We start from the raw sequence: 17,947 nt of genomic DNA, 5'->3' as shown, positions 1-17,947 counted from the left end.
ATCATTTCTCAGTTCCCAAAGACTACATAACACTGATGAACTGCAAGAGCAATGGTTTGGGGTTTTTTAGAATGAGGAATCAAATGAGACTGACAATACTTTCTACTTTCTCGGTAGGGCTTCCTGAGCATACAGAAAGAAGTCCAGTAAACGAAGGTAAAATAATTAACAAAAAAATAACACATTGTAAAGAGTGAATACCTTGAGCGGTACTTGGAGCGTGATACATCTGTTGCAGTGAAAATAGTGTCAAAAATTGGATGTAGTTACTGCTATCTGGATGCAGTATGACAAAGTGTAAAAACAAAAAAGTGTTACATATGAGAAAACCAACCTCAGACATCTGCCCATCATTGCAAAGGTCGAGGCACAAGGCTTCACATCCAATGCAACAGATCTGAAGTATGTTCAGTGGGCAACAGAGAAGGTAGGAGAGAATGAAAATAACCAGAGTGTTACGAATTCCCTCAGAATACGACGATGCTGTAAGCATCATGTGGATACTAAAAATTTTCATTAGCCTCTAAAGATGAAATGGGCATCCATAGTGAGACAGCAGCTCCCATCAGCACTTCCCTAGTAGTTCAAACTGAAGGAGCGTTTGACTGTAGAACAGTCTGAATACTTATTTAAACTATACCTTGCTTTCATCACATAGAGAAAAACATGGATCAACTTGCCACGGAAAAAGCTTAGTTGTCTTGTTAGAGCAGGGACTCCTGACTTATGCGTGGTTTGGTGAGTTTTGACAAATAATATCTATAGCACAGACTTTGAAAGGTTTGAAGAGTCTTTTCTTGTGACATCAGTACCTTTCAGCATGACCCCGACTGCCCAAAGCTATTACTACTGAAAATGGGTGCGCAGAGATTTACGTGTTCTAAGGCTCTTGACTACAAGGTCCCATGAAACCATCTTGTGTTACTGCTCAAAGCTCCGATGTGGAAGTTCAATTTTTAAGTGAGTAGAGTGAGATCTTGCGATCTTATGTTAAAGAAATGGATTTATATTATTTTGGATGATCCAAAATGACAGTCAAAAGTATTCATCTTCATGAGTGGCCTTTTAAGTTAGATAATTCTGAGGGGAAATGAAATTCGGATAGATTGTTTATAAGATTAATTTCCTTAGGAAAAAAAATGAGCCAATGCAGAGAAGTTCAGTAGGTATTTATCGGTGTCATTTCTTTGCATGCTGATGGTACATAGAGATTTACTGTTTAAAAAGCAGGAATTTCTGAATTTTATTGGGTCTGTGAAACTTCTGTAGTGTCAGAGGGTCAGTCCTGCTTCTCCTTCTGCAGCAGTTTCTACTTTGTCACTAGTTCCAGTGTTGCCAAAATACCCTCTGCTGCCGTGATTAGGAAGAGGGAGCCCGTAAGGTATCAACACGTGTTTAGAACAAGTTACTTCAGCCACGTGTTTGTCTTCTTTATGTTCAAATGAAGCATTGCTTCGCCTCTGAAACCTGCTGACCGCCTTGTCTTTAGGATAAATAACATGATAGATACCGGGGTGGTGCACATCTGAACCTCCGTCACTAGCAGCAGCAGATAGTCGCTGTCTAACTGCAAAACTATTACAGTATATGAAGCAGAAAACTTCAAAATCAGATTTGATTGCATGTGGCCTGCAAATTTGCAGCGGGCTATGGATTGCCACCGGGCACGGAGAAAAGCTGGGATAATGGGTTTTTACAATTTAGATGAGTTTCCTGAATTTAGCATTCTGATCAGTTAATAGGTGCTAATAACTTGGCTTATTAAAAAGGTTATCATGCAGTAAATACAAAGTTTCTTTTGGCTGCGGCGCCGAATGTCAGCATAGTCTTTGTTTGGGTCCCCTTTTAAGGTGTATGAGGTAGTAGCAAGTCTGAAACCATTTTTAATGACGGTTCTGTGTGAGTTTAATACCGTGTGTTTCCTGGTGTTACAAATAAAGTGCTTTCCTTTCATATAATTTTAATCTGTGGTCAGAATCTTCAATATTATTCTCAATTTGTGGCAGGTAACTACATGTTTCCCTTCAATTTATTGTTGGAATTACTCTCTTACCTGTAGTTTGTTCTTGCAATTTTTGGACTCCTAGGGACAGGGAGCAAAATCCACTGTTTTTAGGGGGGAGATTGCTCACATTCATGATTTCTGAAAATCATTTCTCTCAGAAGAGTAATAACTGATATCTGTAGGTGTTACAAGTTAAATTTGAATGGATTCAGGCAATTCTTTGCTGAATGAAAGAGAAAACAAATCTAGTTTATCCTGCTAGGATGGGCTACTGAAGTGGTGGTTTATAATTGGACTTTTTTGAATGAGCTCATCTGGTAACCATTGCATGTTTCACTAATCCATTCAGAAGACCGCCATTTATCTTTAAGTATGCTTTAACTGCTTGGCCTTAACTAATATTCTTCTTAAAACCTAATAGGAATACAGCAGAGCAACCACCATGGTTTAGGAAAGGTTGAAATTTACTTCTTGTTTCTTTGCGTTGCCGGTCTTCATTGCCCAGCAGCTCCAGCGAGCTCTCCCTGCACCTCTTGCGGCGCTGTCACAAATTTCAGTCTTAAGAGCATTGCCAATAAAAAGCAACCTTGGCTTCTGTATCTACAGATTATGAAATCTACTTGCAACGTATAATCCTCAATTCAGAGCCCTCGGGTACCGTTTATGAAGTTTAAAACAGGTGCCTCTGTTTCTGCTCTTAAAAAAAAAAAAATCTAAAAAAAATAATTCTAGACCAACGGAATAGTTTGTAGTAAAAAAAAAGGGGGGATAGAGAAGAACGCTCAGCTTTGTCTGTTCCCAGTCAGCTTTATGTTTGACCTTAATGAAGGATCCCCTACTACGTCAACTCTGCTGTACATTCAAAAAAGCCAAAAAGGAAAGATCCCTTTAGCTGAATAATCGTAACTATCAGAAAATGTTTGCCAGTACTGGAAATTTAAGCAGTATATCTGGGAGATCTGATGACACAGACGCAGTCTGCAATTTCAGTGTGAAACTAATAGTTTTAAGGATCAATAATGTAAATAAGAACACTCTTAAAAATGTGAAATACCCCCGGTTAGCCTCTGCTGGGGAGTGATTCAATATAGGAATGCTTTGCGGCTCTTTCTGGTGATGCACAGGGAAGTTGGATTATTTTGCTGTGCCACCTACCTTACACAGGCTGGCCACTAAGATAAAAGGAAAAAAAAAATAGAGAGTAACTTTCAACGTGCAAAGAAAACATACAGGTATTTGAAATCTTAACAGTAGCCGTACGTTGGCATTGCATTCCCTGTGATAGGTGTGTACTTTCACATCAAACTAATGAAATTTACTGGCATAACCTGTATTAGTATTTTAAATAAAAGGCCACTTCTCTAGCACAGTAGCAAGAATCCATACGTAACTCAGTAGGTATGCGCTCCACTTTGGGTTTTGTGCAAGGCGATTGCATTTCCAATTGAGTTGATGATATCCAAGTATTTGCTCTTCGGTGGTGTGGGACGGCGGGCCCAGCCCAGGCTCTGGGCGTTTTCGGTGGTATTTAATTAGAGTTAAGGGGCGTTACCGTCTGTACGGTAACTCGGCAGGAGACCGGAGAAGAGGGGTCTTGTGGGTTTTGCTAAATGGAGCGGGCACTTCTGGTTTGTACTTTTGGACTCCGGGTCTGATAATCCGGCTTTGTGATCAAACGTGCACCTGACTGGAGATGTGGGAGATTAAATTAATTTTCATATAAACACAATTGCAGCTCTGTATTCTGCGTGTCCTCCTTGACTTTGTTTTCAGATTTGATGCGTAAGTCTAAAAAATGTGGTTAAGCAGTAGCAGACGTTTTTTAGTGATATCGTGAGATCCTGTAAAATACAGACCCGACTTGGCTTGGTATAAAGGTGGTATGTCAGGTCTTGCAACTCGTACTCATTAAGAGGGACTTTTAAATGCATATTATAAGCTCTCGCTGAGAGCTCGCATCCTCCACAAGAGGATTGCTTATAACTGCAGATCGTATATGCACGTAAAGATAAAGCTCTAATTCTCAATCAGTAGGTGAGAGGCATTAGTGACAATAATAGTATTAAGATATTTTTGGTTTGGAGTACTGAATTTATAGCTTTTTCCAATTCCTTTCAGTAGCATCATTATATAGTTTTGTTGCCTACTTTAGGGTGTGAAATGAAAAGCTAAAGAACATCATATGTCCTTTCTGTAATGGCAAAATCCAAACATATATGAAATATTGAAATAGCCGATTTAAAATGCAGTCAAACCACGACGTATTTTGGCCATCAGTAAGAATGAAGAACAATGGGCATTTTTGTGGGTTCAGTGGGTTTCGTGGTTTCCAATGGGTTGTTTTCACAGGATACCTAAGGAGTGGCTGTGCATGAATTTAAAAGATATCGCACAAAATCTACAAATTTCAAATTCATATAGATATAAAAAGTACATTTAGATTGCCTTAGAAAACCAAACTGTTCCACAGCCTACAGGATGTGATGCTTAACCCCCACTAAGAAATTTGCAGCCGTCCTGGTACACTAAAATTAGCCTTTAAGTGTTAAAAGTGACGAATACTGTTCGTGCTGGTTTGTGGGAAGAGCAAGATGAAAGAGCACCAGGCAGTTTGTAAGCCACTCGGCTGATTTTGTGTTAGTCCTTGAAATGAACTCTGAATCCAAACTCGTAAGTGTAAGGAAATTCCTACCCAGGTTTGACTCGCTGCAGTTACTCAGTACCATTTCAAAGCAGTATTCCAAACAGGAATTGAGATGCAGCCTTTCAGTGAATATATATACTTTTTTTTTTTTAAAAAAAAAAGGAAATGTATTATATATAGTTTGACTTGGGCGATCGTGGGAGGTATGACAGGCGCTTGTATGCAGAAATCACTTCATCTCAGGATTCAGAGGTGCTTTGTGTCCCTGGGGGTAGCTGACGCTGCGCCAGAGCCTTCCAGTGCTGTCACCCCGGGTCTCTCCAGGTGCGACAGAACATCTAGCACGTGTGTAATGCGAGATGTGTTTCTCCGTGCTTACTCTCGTAGTAATGTACCTACTGTAAACAGGGAGTGCTCAACCAGAGCTGGGTTACACTGGTGTCGTTGCTTCCATTTTCATTCACATACAGCCCGAGTACCGATTTCTTCTTCGTGATGCTGTTTGTTCCAGGCTGGTCACAACTTCTTACTGATCTGTTCCGAAACAACGCGATGGGAATGCTGACATCTTCCCCACATGCTGGGCTGATGGTGACATTATAGTTAATTAGCTAATTCAGCAGGCTTTTCTAATCACTTTGGAAAGGATGAACCATACATCCTTGTAATGGTACTGTTAATTTTTACTGATGTGGAAATTAAGACAGAGATGAAATGACTTGCTCAACATTACGGAGGAGAATTGGTAGGAAGAGAGCTGTAGAGTCCAGGAGATTCTGCCTTCAAGTGTTGTGCCGAGATCGTTACTACAATCTTTGTCTAAAGTAGGTGATGAACAAAAAGACGAAGAATACTTAGCAGAAAGATGGGAATGAAAGACTAGAGATGACTGAAAAGTAAGAAACCCAAGGAAGATGAGAAGAAAGATGGCATGAAGAAGGAAACGATGGAGAACACTGACCATCACGAGAGGTAAGCGCTAATCCACAACCCAGAGCCACGTTTCTCCATAACCCTCCTCCGCCTTGGTGCCTTGATGATGAGGGCTCACCAATTAGAAGGTGAGAGGAAAGAATTACTGGGGGAAAAAGAAGAATGAGGACAGTTGTTGGGGATAGTAATTCTGTTTTATGATGGCTCCCGAGTGAGAGACAGGTGCCCTCATACCTTCTGGGTTTTTCTCCATGGCCAATTAATTCTGTTGTTGTGACACTTGATAAATGGGTTCAGGGGCAAAACACGATGATTTAATTTACCTTTGCTTTTCTGAAGCATTTTTCTGCCTAGCATTCATCATTTTATTCAACTATTCTTCATGATAGAGGTTCTTTATCTGCTTGGACATAGTCTCTGGTGCACAGTCAGTGTTGTCCTCTCTGCTGTTTATCAAGTTGGTATCAACGACATAGCTTAAGCCTTGTGATGCATCATAGAAACCCAGTGCAAAGCTTTGGTTTGGGTTTGTTTGTGTTTGTTGGTTTGGTTGGGTTTTGTTGTTGTTGTTTGATTACTCCAGCAAAAAAGGTATTGTTGGCTAGTGGGTATTCTCAGGGTCGTTTCCAAGGTGGCTTCTGCCACCAACAGACTTCACAGCCTTAAGGACGTAACTGTACATGGCCAAGATACGGAAGGCATCAGAGGCTCAGTGTTCATGATGATAAATTCCTACTCACAGCCTACGTACTGGGTGGAGATGATGCGTCTGTTGGTGCTGCTACAGCAAACGAAGGTAAAGTTGTGGGTATGGCTATTAGTAAGAAAGTAGAAACTTGTAAAAACTGAAATAAGGCCTGTTGCCTAGTATGTTCATATAGTCAAAAAGCTCATACAATAAAGATTATTATAATGATTTGGAAAGCAAAACTATAAATACCAGGTGTACACTAACGTTTTACAGCCGCTGACCAGGAATAAAGAGGAGAAAAATGTTACTACAACCCTAATTTCTTGAAATACACATTTCAGCTCTCAGGTTGCACACACCCACTCACCTATGAACTATTTCATCAGTGCTCATCTTTGAAGGGACCAGTAAGAAAATGATAAGCTGATCTGCTGTACAGGTTGTTAGAAGTACTATTGCCTACAGCAGCGTAACTTACGGGGGGAGTATAGTAGTAAGGAGAGTTTACTATTATGAAGTAATTAGACCTGGCATCATTAACAGCTTATTTCTTTGAAACAAATACTATCACTCAGAGGTAAAATCTCCAATAATGTAGTCAGTATAAAATGGGAGGGGGGATGGACCACCCAAAACCTGAGGCTTGAACAGTTTCCAATGCACGTTACTTGTATGATGATCAGAAATGAAAAAAACAATGGATGCATCGTAGCAAAAGGTGAAACAGAGCTAAGGCTCAGCTTGGGTCTGCAGCAGTGATTCAGTACAGTTTACAAACATTTTTTTAAACTGCTTTCTAAGCAATTCAATAAAAGCACTTGAAAATGGCAACAGAGGATTTTTTTTGTGTAGCCCAGAAATGAAACCCGAGTAACTGAACACGTCCAACTGGAGACCAGTTCAGGAACAAGGCGCGATGTTTTGCAACGGCACACAAAATGAAAGCCAGCAATGGTCGCCAATGTTGCGCGATGGCGGAGGCACAAAACGAGGTCAGGAAAAAACCCATTAACTTTGCCTCGATTTTCTGTCGGGCGGTGTTTACCATTGTGCAATCTGAAAACAGCTGAAGAGCAATGTCATTAATTTTGGCATTCTAGGATGGAAAGTGCTAAGGGTAATGCCGTTCTTCATTTGCGAGGAATTAATCTATGTGATGGAAAAAAAACCCCACCCTATACAACAGATTTTAATATAAAGCAAATTTTTACTTATAAATTTGGTTCATCTGCACAGAAGTAAAAGGTGAGAAAAATTTAATGTTAGGTAGAGAAAATCCTGATGCTAAATTTTGAAGTAATCCATTTGACCTTCTGCATGTGAGTGCTGGGGTTCCTGCCTGCCCCTCCTACTTATTTAAACACACAGTATATAGGATGTGTATATCTCTATATATAGAGATATATACACACACACACACACAATTTCAAAGTAACACTAAATCCAGACCTTATTCTCAATGGGGCTGTGGTACCCAGCAGTTGAAAAACAAAAGGAATTGCTGCAGAGCAGCCAAGGCCAATTCCCACCAAACAACGCCAAGGCTGCCGTCGCTGCCTCCGCGGTGGCCGTGGCTCTGCGCTGCCGTTAGGCTTTGCCTAAGCCTCAGCCTCTCAGCCGGCCTGTCACTTCACCCAGCACTCAGAAGAATCCCTGGAGCTCTTCTTCCGAGCACGCTGTTAGCTCGCTCTTAAACAGACAGTTATTCTTGTGGTATTATCCCAGGGGACAGAAGAATCTAGAAATGGTCTAGCAAAGACTGAACTGGAAGATACTGTTAGAAGTTTAATGAAAAGGGGAAATCTTTTGCTGTAGACTGATTAGAAACAGTGATCTTTAAAATGCTTCAGTTGATAAATTAGTGTTTTAGCCTGAACACATTACTAAATAAGTTTCTGCATTTAAAAGGCAAAAAAAGACCATACAAAAGGCAGTAAAAGCAGTGACGCACACAGGCTTTTCCTGTCCACCCAGTCGTGATTTTTGTCTTCCATTTCTAACACACATCAGCGAGCCCCAACGCCTTTGTCCCATTTCTGACTAAACCTTGCCATGCATCTGCTGTTAGGCTGAGCACAAAGCGTCACTACTACTTTACCAAAAGTTAGTGCTTGCTCTCCTAAGCGTCGCCTACGGAGCATTTAACCTGTCTGACTTCCAAATTCCTCTTACAGTTTGCAAGACTTGCTTCACGCAGTAACTTCCTTGAAAGTGCAAGAGAGAATTAGTTCCAGTGCATTAAAGAATGTGTTAATTATTACGCGTGTATAACATGTGTATGGTCATACGTGTGTTAAATGAACATGTCAATCAACCCTATGGGATGGTGGCTCCTAAGCCTCTCACTTACCACGTGTTGTGCGGTACTCACCAGTTGATACTTACTTGTTTTGTACCGATGATTATTTTTTAAAACAGATGGCTATTTTTTAAACACAGACAAATCTAAAGCGCTCCAAGGCGCTAAATGAGCGTTAATCCAACTGGCAGTTCCAACACACGAGTTCATTTTTAGGTCATTCATCATTCATTACTACCTGCTATGAAAAAGAGAGGCCAGGTTCGGTTCCCATTAGCATAAAGCGAGAACACCAGATTTAGCAGCTTCAGTTATTTAAATCCTAGTCATTTCCTTACAGAATTTTTTTCTGTCCCATACGCTGTCTTAACTGAATTTCGTAGAAGGACATACAGCCACTTTTCATAATCTGAAACCCCATCACTCCCTAAGAAGTAGTTTCCTGCAACTTCTGTTAATGGATTAAAGCATTGAAAACAAATCATTAGTACACCAGTTTTGTGATGTAAAGAGTTTAATGAATACATAAAGCACATATAAAGCAAAAGATTAAAACAAAGTTATTGTTACAACCACCATAAACTATATAAAAGAAATTTTTTTACAAGCGTATTGCTTGCACAGCAGGTTTTACAAAACAGTGTATCATCACGAGCAATACCACTCCCTGAAAACTAAGACTTGGAAATAAAAATTACAGTATGTCTTTACTTAAATCACATCACATATACTAGTCAGACTGGCATTGATTGAACTACTTATTCAATGTCTTCGTGGTGCTGCAGTATACATTAAAGCCTGCACAAGAAATGTGAGTAAGAGTTTAAGTGCAAAAAAAGAAAAAAAAAGATGCTTGGATGAACACATCCATCCATGTCATTATTTAAAACCGTGGCTCCTAAACTTTGTGCCTGGGCATGTTCATCGCAACCCTTTTTGTAGATCCCCGTGACAGCAACTGCTTAACTGACTCTGGGCTGGGTTTGGAACTGCTCTTTCAGCAAGGCTGATCCTAAACCCCAGTCCCGCTCAACCTGAGAACAACTTCAGCCCGGTACTCCTCCTACCTGCTCTCTGGCTGTAGGAAGGGGAAGCCCCACGTCCGCCTTCCGTATCCCTTGCACCCAAACACATAAATATTGGGAAAGAAATACAGGAGCAAGGCTTCATACAGGCAACCGGAGAACGTTACAAGATCGCATACAAAACTCAAGCAAAATGTAAAAGAAAAAAAAAAATTATTGAATCTTTCACTAAGTCTGGCCTCAGCCTATTGTGTACTGTCACTCACAATGGTTTGGTTTGTTGCATGTGTGGCACAAATGTAGTTTAAAGTTTAGTACGTTAATGCATAACGTTAAACCAGGACGGAAAAGTTCTTGTTTCACAATCCAAACTTTAGTAGAGGAAAAAAAACCCCACAAACCCATAAACAAAAGAATTACAAAAGCATAAACAACAGCATAAAAGAAACAAACAGCACTCAGTACATCCTGAAGTGGAATACAGGCTAATATCTAGAGGGCACAAGAAAGATTTGATCATTTTAACAAACTTGCTTATACAATTTACAAATGTTTAGATAAATACTCTAGAAAGATTAGAGAGGAAATAATTTAGAATTACACAACTGTCTGGCATGCTTTTTAAAACGTCTGCACTGCAGTTTCTTTCTGTCGCCCTTTTAGATTCTTCTTTAATACAATTAAATTTAGGCTGTGCACAACAATAGTTTGGTTTGGAATATTCTACCTTTAAAAAATTTTCTTAAAACTACATAATTCAAGCTGCTTTTGATGGAGTTTCAGTTATCTAAAATCTTGATGGGGCAGGGGCTGGGGGAACAATGGCAAATGCAATCGCTGCCCCTTAGAGGAGAAGGAGTAATTCTGCACATTCCAGTATTTCTATTTTTAGACATTTAGTCCTCCCACGCGCTCTTAATTTAACTTCAGAATTCCAGGGTGAGGGAGAACCTGCTCCAACGGGAGAAAAGGAGGCCACGAAACAGTCCCCGCTTTGTTCCTACCCCACCTTTCCGTACACAATACCGAGTATTATTCATTACTGTACTCTTCAGCTATGGATGCAAGATGAAAATGCCTCCACAACGAATTTCTAAAGTGTTTTGCTTGAATGTCAGCCCTACGTCTGTACAAAGAGCAAGTGTTGTCTTTGCATTCCAGTGCTTGCTGGTGTGGGCAGTTGAGATACAGGCTCCCACTGGGGCACGGGCTGGCTGAAAAAGGAAGATTGCAAGAAAGGCAGCAGCAGCATCGCTTTGAAATGCTCCAGAAATTCATCAGAAACAAGTGCAAGCGAATCAACAGTGCAGCTCTAGGAACTTTTCAATTTCAAGCCTTTGAAATTCATCCTTTAAGGTGCTTTTCATGGTATCTTTTTTACCAAAGACCTGTTTACTTAGTGGAGTCTGGAAAACTGCCAAGGGCCTTTTTTATTCTATTTCAGCTCGTCCATGAACACGGTCATCATCTATCTATCGGTACTCTGACACTCTACAAGATTCAGCAAGTGACGACGATTTAGGTTTTAAGCACAAATAAGACTATTAGCCATCTAGATTTCCTCTGCATACACATGTATAAATAAGTGACACCACAAACCTTCCTTGACACAAGAAACCAAAAGGCATCGATTCAAAGGCTAAATAAAAAATAGTTGAAACAACTGCCTGTGCCACTTGCTCAATATTTTCCACCCTGAAACCCTCCTACAATCGAGCTCCCTAGGACATGTTTTCATGCATCAATATTATCATTGTGTGAAATACAGTGCTAGAGAGGCTTTGGCACTGCAAGTCCTAATGGGACCGACATTTGCCAAGGTAACAAAACTTCTCTCTGCTTTCAGCTGAGATCTGCAAGTCAGGACTCTGTAACGTAACATACAGCTGTTCTTAACCAAAAAAAAAAATTACTTGTGCTAGGTAAAAAAAAAAAGTTAAAATTGTCCGTAATTCCATACTGTTTTGCAGACCTTTAAGTGCTTCAAAATAGCAGTTTACTGAATAGCAACAGAGATAAGACAGATGATATCCTGTCTTCTCGTACACAATTACGTAGAGATCTGCAGAGAATCATAGCAATCGTGCTCACCCCAAAGGATAAAATACAGAATCTGTACAACTTGCAGCCATTTTTTAGTCATCACTACTAAACAGTGAGTTGGTTGGTTGGTTTTATTGCTAAGCAAGAACGTACGTACCTCTGTATATTCTGTATGCAGGATCTAAGGTTTTGGTATTGTTTCCTTCGTGTACAAAAAGCATTTCATATACTATTTTTCATCGAGGAACACAGTATATGAATAAAACAGCAAGAGTTGAGCTAGCCAACCAGGTTCCAGAAAATAGCAGTGCTGGGAACAGTCTCTGCTATTTGCAGTTAACAGTAAGAAAAGTGGTTTTCTTCATTCCCACAGCAACTCCTTGTTGCAGGTAGGAACATTACACACCTACAGAAACAACTGCGTAATTGCTAAATCTTTGTCATGAGCGTTACAGGCCCAGGTTTGTAATTGTGAGAAACAAAAAGACCAAAATACACAGCTTGCTTAGTACTGGCTACCAAGTGTGAGAAGCTTCTGGTTTAAAGTTTCTGGAGTATTTTTCATCCAGTGGTTTATACATTACAACAACTCTTCAGGGAACACTACGAGATGGCCGATTTGGGAAAGCTGCACGTGCTAACCCATCCCAGCAAGCATCACAGGTTAGAACTATTGAACAGTCAGCAAGGGTTGTCAAAGGTTATTGAAAAATTTGGGCTCAGGCAGCAGCTATGAGCATTGTTGCAAAAACACACAACTTGAACGACTACATCAAAAAATATATTCAGCTAAAACGATGGTTTTACAGCCCTACGGTAATTCCATTCAAATGCTTACATACTCTGTGAACACGCAAACACAAGACTCCACTTATCATTTACATGGCAAAAGGTAACAGTGAAAATATCTTAAACTTTGCCACTCGAACAATAGTGATCTAACATGTCAGCTGCACAACTTTTCAGAGGAGGCGGGTTAATCCTGGAAAAATGAAAGAATTCTAATAATACCCTTTCATCAATACCTTGTTTTTCAATTTATAATGAAGAAATGGCTTGTTACACAGTTTCTAATATGAAATGCTTGGAATATAAATCTTCATTTCTTGCCAGAATAAAGCAGCTGGACTATTTTGTACACCTGGGATTCAGGACAGTTATCTGTCAAGCCACATCCTCAGCAACGCTATCAACTGACCTTAAAACATGCTCTTGAGCAAGCAGGCTGAGATTGTGGCCACAGTTCTTTTTCTAACGTCTATTTCCAAGCCTGTCCCTCAGTTAGTGCCAAGCTATCTAGAGATTGCCTTGCATTTAGTGCTCTCATCCAGCTCCATTTTGCAAATATTTAAGAACACCACACAAAAAGCGCTCTGAAGTTTCTCTAAATAGCAGAGCATACACATGCATACAATGCACCGCATTAAATGTCAATAAAAATTCTTCTCAGTGATGTTTCTAGAGCCACCTGGATTTCTAATACTCCTTGTTACTACCCAGAATAGCTCCTCTTGTTTCCCAGATCTATGCTTTTTGTTGTTGTTGTTTTCATTAAAGCCAAGCATTAAATTACACATCTGCAAGGACCGTCTTGCTGGCTAAGTCAACTCTTGCATTATAGCAGTTACACCTTCCTGTTAGTCCCACCCTTCCTCTTTAACTGTACTGTATTTTGCTGTAGCTGTGCAGTTCTCTATTCCTCAGAGCTCACCTTGCCCGAGCCCCGCCGGGGAACGTGTCTTTCACCTCCAAAGAATCTGCCCAGCGAGTCAAGTAGACCCGAGTCTCTGTGCCTTGGAGATCCATGTCTAGCATGGTCTGTAGTGCTCGCAGATGCCATTTTTGATCCGTGCCGGAAAGAGGAGCGTTTTTGTGAAGCCATCAAATCCGAATTCTCTGAAGCTGCTGCACTGTCCTCTTGGATGGTCTGTAGCTCGTCTGACTCTGAGGGCCGATCTTTGAAGGTGTTGTCTTCTCTTCCTGGGGCATCTCGGGAAAAGAGGCGGATCAAGTGGGGGCGACCGGTCGTGTCAGCTGGGTTGGCCTCAGGCCAGGCATTCTTCGGGTCTGCTGTGCCTTTGGAGTCTGTCACCGCTGGGCTCTTCGTGGAGGTCCCATTGTTCTGGTTCACATCTGCCTCTCCTGCAAACAACAAGGATGAGATATGAATACAGGCCTGTGAAAAACAGCCCGGGAACAATGCTGCTTTCTTTCCCTTGCCTCGAGATGCTCATTTCATACAAAACCCGTAATATGTGCAGTTGTCATGAAACTATGTTCTCTACCAGCCTTTAAGAACATTAAGTTATCTTGGAACTGAAACCAGGACGATGTTCTCACACAAAATTTGCGGTACTTCTAGGTGTTTTTTTTAATGAAACGTATTTGTGAATAGATCAATACGTTGTTCGAAGCACAACTGAAACTAACTTTATTTATGTGGAAGGCTTACTGACGAGGAGGCTTTCAGTGAACAATCAGAACTCCCGTACTTTCCCTTGAGGACCGCAACTCTAAACGGTACCATTTTTCTCCAAAACAGGGGAAAAAAAAAAAAATTTAAACTGACATCACAGGACTGTGCCTTCTGAAGTGCACGTTCCCTCTCTGCAAAGTCAGAGCTTCTGTACCTGAAGGTTTTGTCCAAATTTGGAATCCCTCACTGTAATTTCAAAACCGATCAAACAAGTGTAACAAGGGGAGGTTTTTTCACTGTTTAAATTGGTCCTCGCTTCAGAAAGGCAGAGAACACCAAACTGCAATTTCTGCTTGGCCTCCCGTAACAGTTCTTCTCCATGTACGATCCTGGCACTCAGCGTACGATGTCCTAGCGCCGATGCTGAAGGCCTAGAGCAAAACTGTCCGACTTATACCTAGTGCTTGTGAGAAGTGACAAAAACAATTATCAGAAACCGATGAGCTTTTAGCCAAGAAAAGTGCCGAGACAGACCTCCGTGGTGTAAGTGAAATGTCTGTCGCCCTCGCCAAGGTTGTGTTCTCACGCACGCAGTAAAATACCTGAAAAGAATCAGCTGCAGCACACTTAAGCCCTAACCTGTAGTAGCTCCTTCTATCACTGACAAAAAGATTTATGGAGGTTTTTATAGTCTATACCATTATTCCTACTGTTCTACAGGAAACTGCACCCACTGAAGAATACGTCTTATCTCCAAGGAACACCAACAGAGTATCAGTAGGTCATTGCTTGAGAAGCAACCTTCAGAGCAGACACCTCCCACACACTCACCCTGTGTCAGAAACGTTCTTTGGAGTTAACAGAGCTCAAAATTTCAGAAATAAGTTACAATTACTCATACGTTACCTTAGGCTCTGCTAATTACTGCTTTGCATCCCCATTTGATTTGGTCCTTGTAGCCCTGCGAGGGATAGGGTCTGGCAAATACTGTTATGTTTTCAACGAACTCTGGGCTCAAGTACTTTGCTGATTCACCAGAGCAATTTTAGACTTGACACAGTCATTTCATAGGATTTCGCCCACCCACAGGGCACTAACGAAACCTTTTCTCAGGCTGAGAATAATTCTGAAATAATTTCATGGACAACGACACAAGACAGTAATGATGGCTTCTGCAAATATGTACCAGTACTTAAGTTACAATTTGTTGTAATCAGTCTGCTACAGTTTTTCATATAAAAACAATGTGCAGTTTTGCTCAGCAGCTTTTTTTTGTTTGTTTGTTTCTTCTATGAAAACTACCTAGAAAATGTTGGGGAACTTCAAGAAAAATGTCTTTGGTTAAAACATCTGAAAGTATTTCTTGGGAATACAATTATTTAACCAACGCTATTTGTCACTGAAGACCTCATCAGCGGGGAAAAGGAAAATATTTGCTGGCAACTTTGGGATTTGGGTTTCCCTGAAAAGATACTTTCAAACTTATTAGAAACTATTAAAGTCCCCAAATGATTTTTTTAATCAAATGAAAAAGAAAGTAATGAACATGAATATATGACACGTTCGAAAACTGCAAAATATTTTAAATAGCAACTCTAAGCCTAGATTCTATACCATAATACAAATCCATTCAAGGACAGAAAAAGAAAAACAAACAAAAGAGCTATTGTATTTAATTAAATGCATTAACAAAACACCAGAGCATCTGCATACTAATATTTTTTACAACAGTTGTTCTTTGTGTCACTGAATACGGGTATTGGTAAGCAACAAAGAAGGGTATTTGTGCCACAAAAGTAGCTTCTCCCAATGCATACGCAGTGAGCTATAAAGTATAAATCTTTCTGTATGCTTTATTTCAGTAATGAAAGCACACATTTAAGTTTTCCTCTAGATTTTCTGCAGGCTTAAGTCTCTTCTAATACTTTAAAATACATAACAGAGAGAGATTGTTAATATTTGAGCTAACTAATCAAAGTCTTCAAGTGCATTTGGAGAGACAGATCACTTTAATAATGTCTTAAGGATATCCAGAATTAATGGAGCATGTAAACATATGCTTATGCGTTCACTTAAAAACTAATATTTAGACTACTTCTATTAAAACCCATTATAAATGCTGTGCATATGATACTCATACTCTTCTTTTTGTTTCTCCCTGCAAAGGCTCTCTTGTTAAAATAGAGTGCCCTTCCTGTACCGTATCACTTGTACAAGAGAAAGCTGCCCACAGAGGAAGAGATCTTAAGGCATTACTTTGGTTTTAAACCCTTGTAAAATGGGTTAAAGAGTAAGTATGGCAGAATGCATAGCCATAGGCATTACCAGAAGGCTATTAAAGCGTTGCCTATTTATATTTAAGTGAATAAAGTCATTGAAAGCTGCGCAAGTGAGAGCATGAGAAAAGCACATCCTCGCATTAGCCCAAAAGCAGGAGGGAGCCAGATGCCGAGCGGGGATTTGGCACCGCAGGCGCAGCCGAGGACCTCTCTCGAAGGCACCACCACCTTTCTACTTCCCCTCGCTCGATGCAGCTCTGGAGCCTGCCGCTGGCACAATTTTCCCTGTGCATGTTGGTCAGAGTGAACAAAGCCATTTGTTCCCTGTATACACAGAGACTCCCGAAATAAAGGAATATAGATGGACCAAAAATTCCGAACAGTCTGTTAATGAAACAAAATAGAAATCCCAAAGGTGCTTTCCATGAAACAGTATTAAATCCAACTGCCATTGCCTTTAATAAGAGTTAGGCGACATATAAGCATTTTCAAAACCACTGTGCCTTAATGCCTAATTTGACATTAATAGTTTACCCCGTTTCTTGAGAATCAACATAACACTTTTACTTAAGCCTCTGATTAGCTGGGAGCTCTCAGCCCCGTGGTTCAAACCACAGCTACTGTCAAGGCCACGGAAACCTGTTTTATACAGAGTACAATCTCTGAAGGAGAGTCCTTGGATACAAATACCCTTCGCATGGGCCACTTGCTAGAGCTGCTCTATGACAGTCCCTCCTTGTGTATTTAGAGGTCTGTAGTCTTCTTCCATACAGAGGACAACCTGGAAAGAGGTTGTGAAGCTAAGAGTTTTAACGTGTTAAGTTTAAACAATAAAAAAAATTAAAAGGATTACAAGTTTTTCATCTCCTCCCACTCCTTTCCAGTCCTGCTTTCTTGCAGATACTTGTAATTCCTCTCACATTCTTACTTCTGCTCCCTCTACAAATGCTGTGAAATAAATGAGGAAAACGAAGCTGATAAAAGCTGAAGCATATTCCCCTGCTTTGGCTTCTCAAGAGAGGTTTAGTTCAACAGGCACAGCATATTGCAAATATTGATTGTAATAACAACATGTCAGCAGCTTAAATATTTGTACGAAGTCTCAAGAATTAAGTATTATTTACTCGTTACAAACACTGGAAAGTACATTAATTAAATATTTGGTGTTATGAATTTGATATATTTTACTGTAACTACCGATTGCTGTGACTGATCACTAATTTCCTTTTTCTTGGCCTTCATTTTCTCAGGGTATGAAAATGACAACAATCTCACTTAACTTTAGGGATCTTTTGAAACGTCTCATTTTAGCCTAAGCCATGTACATTTATAAAGCAGTGCTCTTCCACATATGAACTATAATGTGTATTTGTCCTTTTCTGCTTTTTGGTTCTCTCTCTTCCATGAGAAGACAACTGGATAGTTAAATATAATGCAATACAGTTCTCAGTTCTGAGTCAACTATATTTCAGTATGTTTACTGAAATGCTGGTAATAAAATACTAGAGTAAAACGTCTGGAATTTTGTACTGACTTACCTATTTTTAGTCACTTGAATAACAAAAGGTTATACCTAAAAATTACTCAGCTTTGTAACACCCAAGATTTCAAA

At 40.1% G+C, this 17,947-nt stretch overlaps 1 protein-coding gene across 1 annotated transcript in view; it reads right to left on the bottom strand.

Moving 5' to 3' along the window:
- The window catches only part of MBP (myelin basic protein), a gene marked incomplete at its 5' end in the record, with an annotated part of 62,550 nt that overhangs the window by 7,145 nt on the left and 37,458 nt on the right, over positions 1–17,947 (bottom strand). The window contains 1 exon segment of the mRNA XM_009695049.1: positions 13,352–13,782. Within this exon segment, the coding sequence (XP_009693351.1) occupies positions 13,352–13,782 (431 nt within the window).

The sequence above is a fragment of the Cariama cristata genome, unplaced genomic scaffold (genome assembly GCF_000690535.1).
Source record: "Cariama cristata isolate BGI_N322 unplaced genomic scaffold, ASM69053v1 scaffold5022, whole genome shotgun sequence".
In the NCBI taxonomy this organism is placed as follows: Eukaryota; Metazoa; Chordata; class Aves; order Cariamiformes; family Cariamidae; genus Cariama; species Cariama cristata.
The sequence above is the reverse complement of the archived record's forward strand: the minus strand, read 5'-3'. Positions and strand labels throughout refer to the sequence as shown.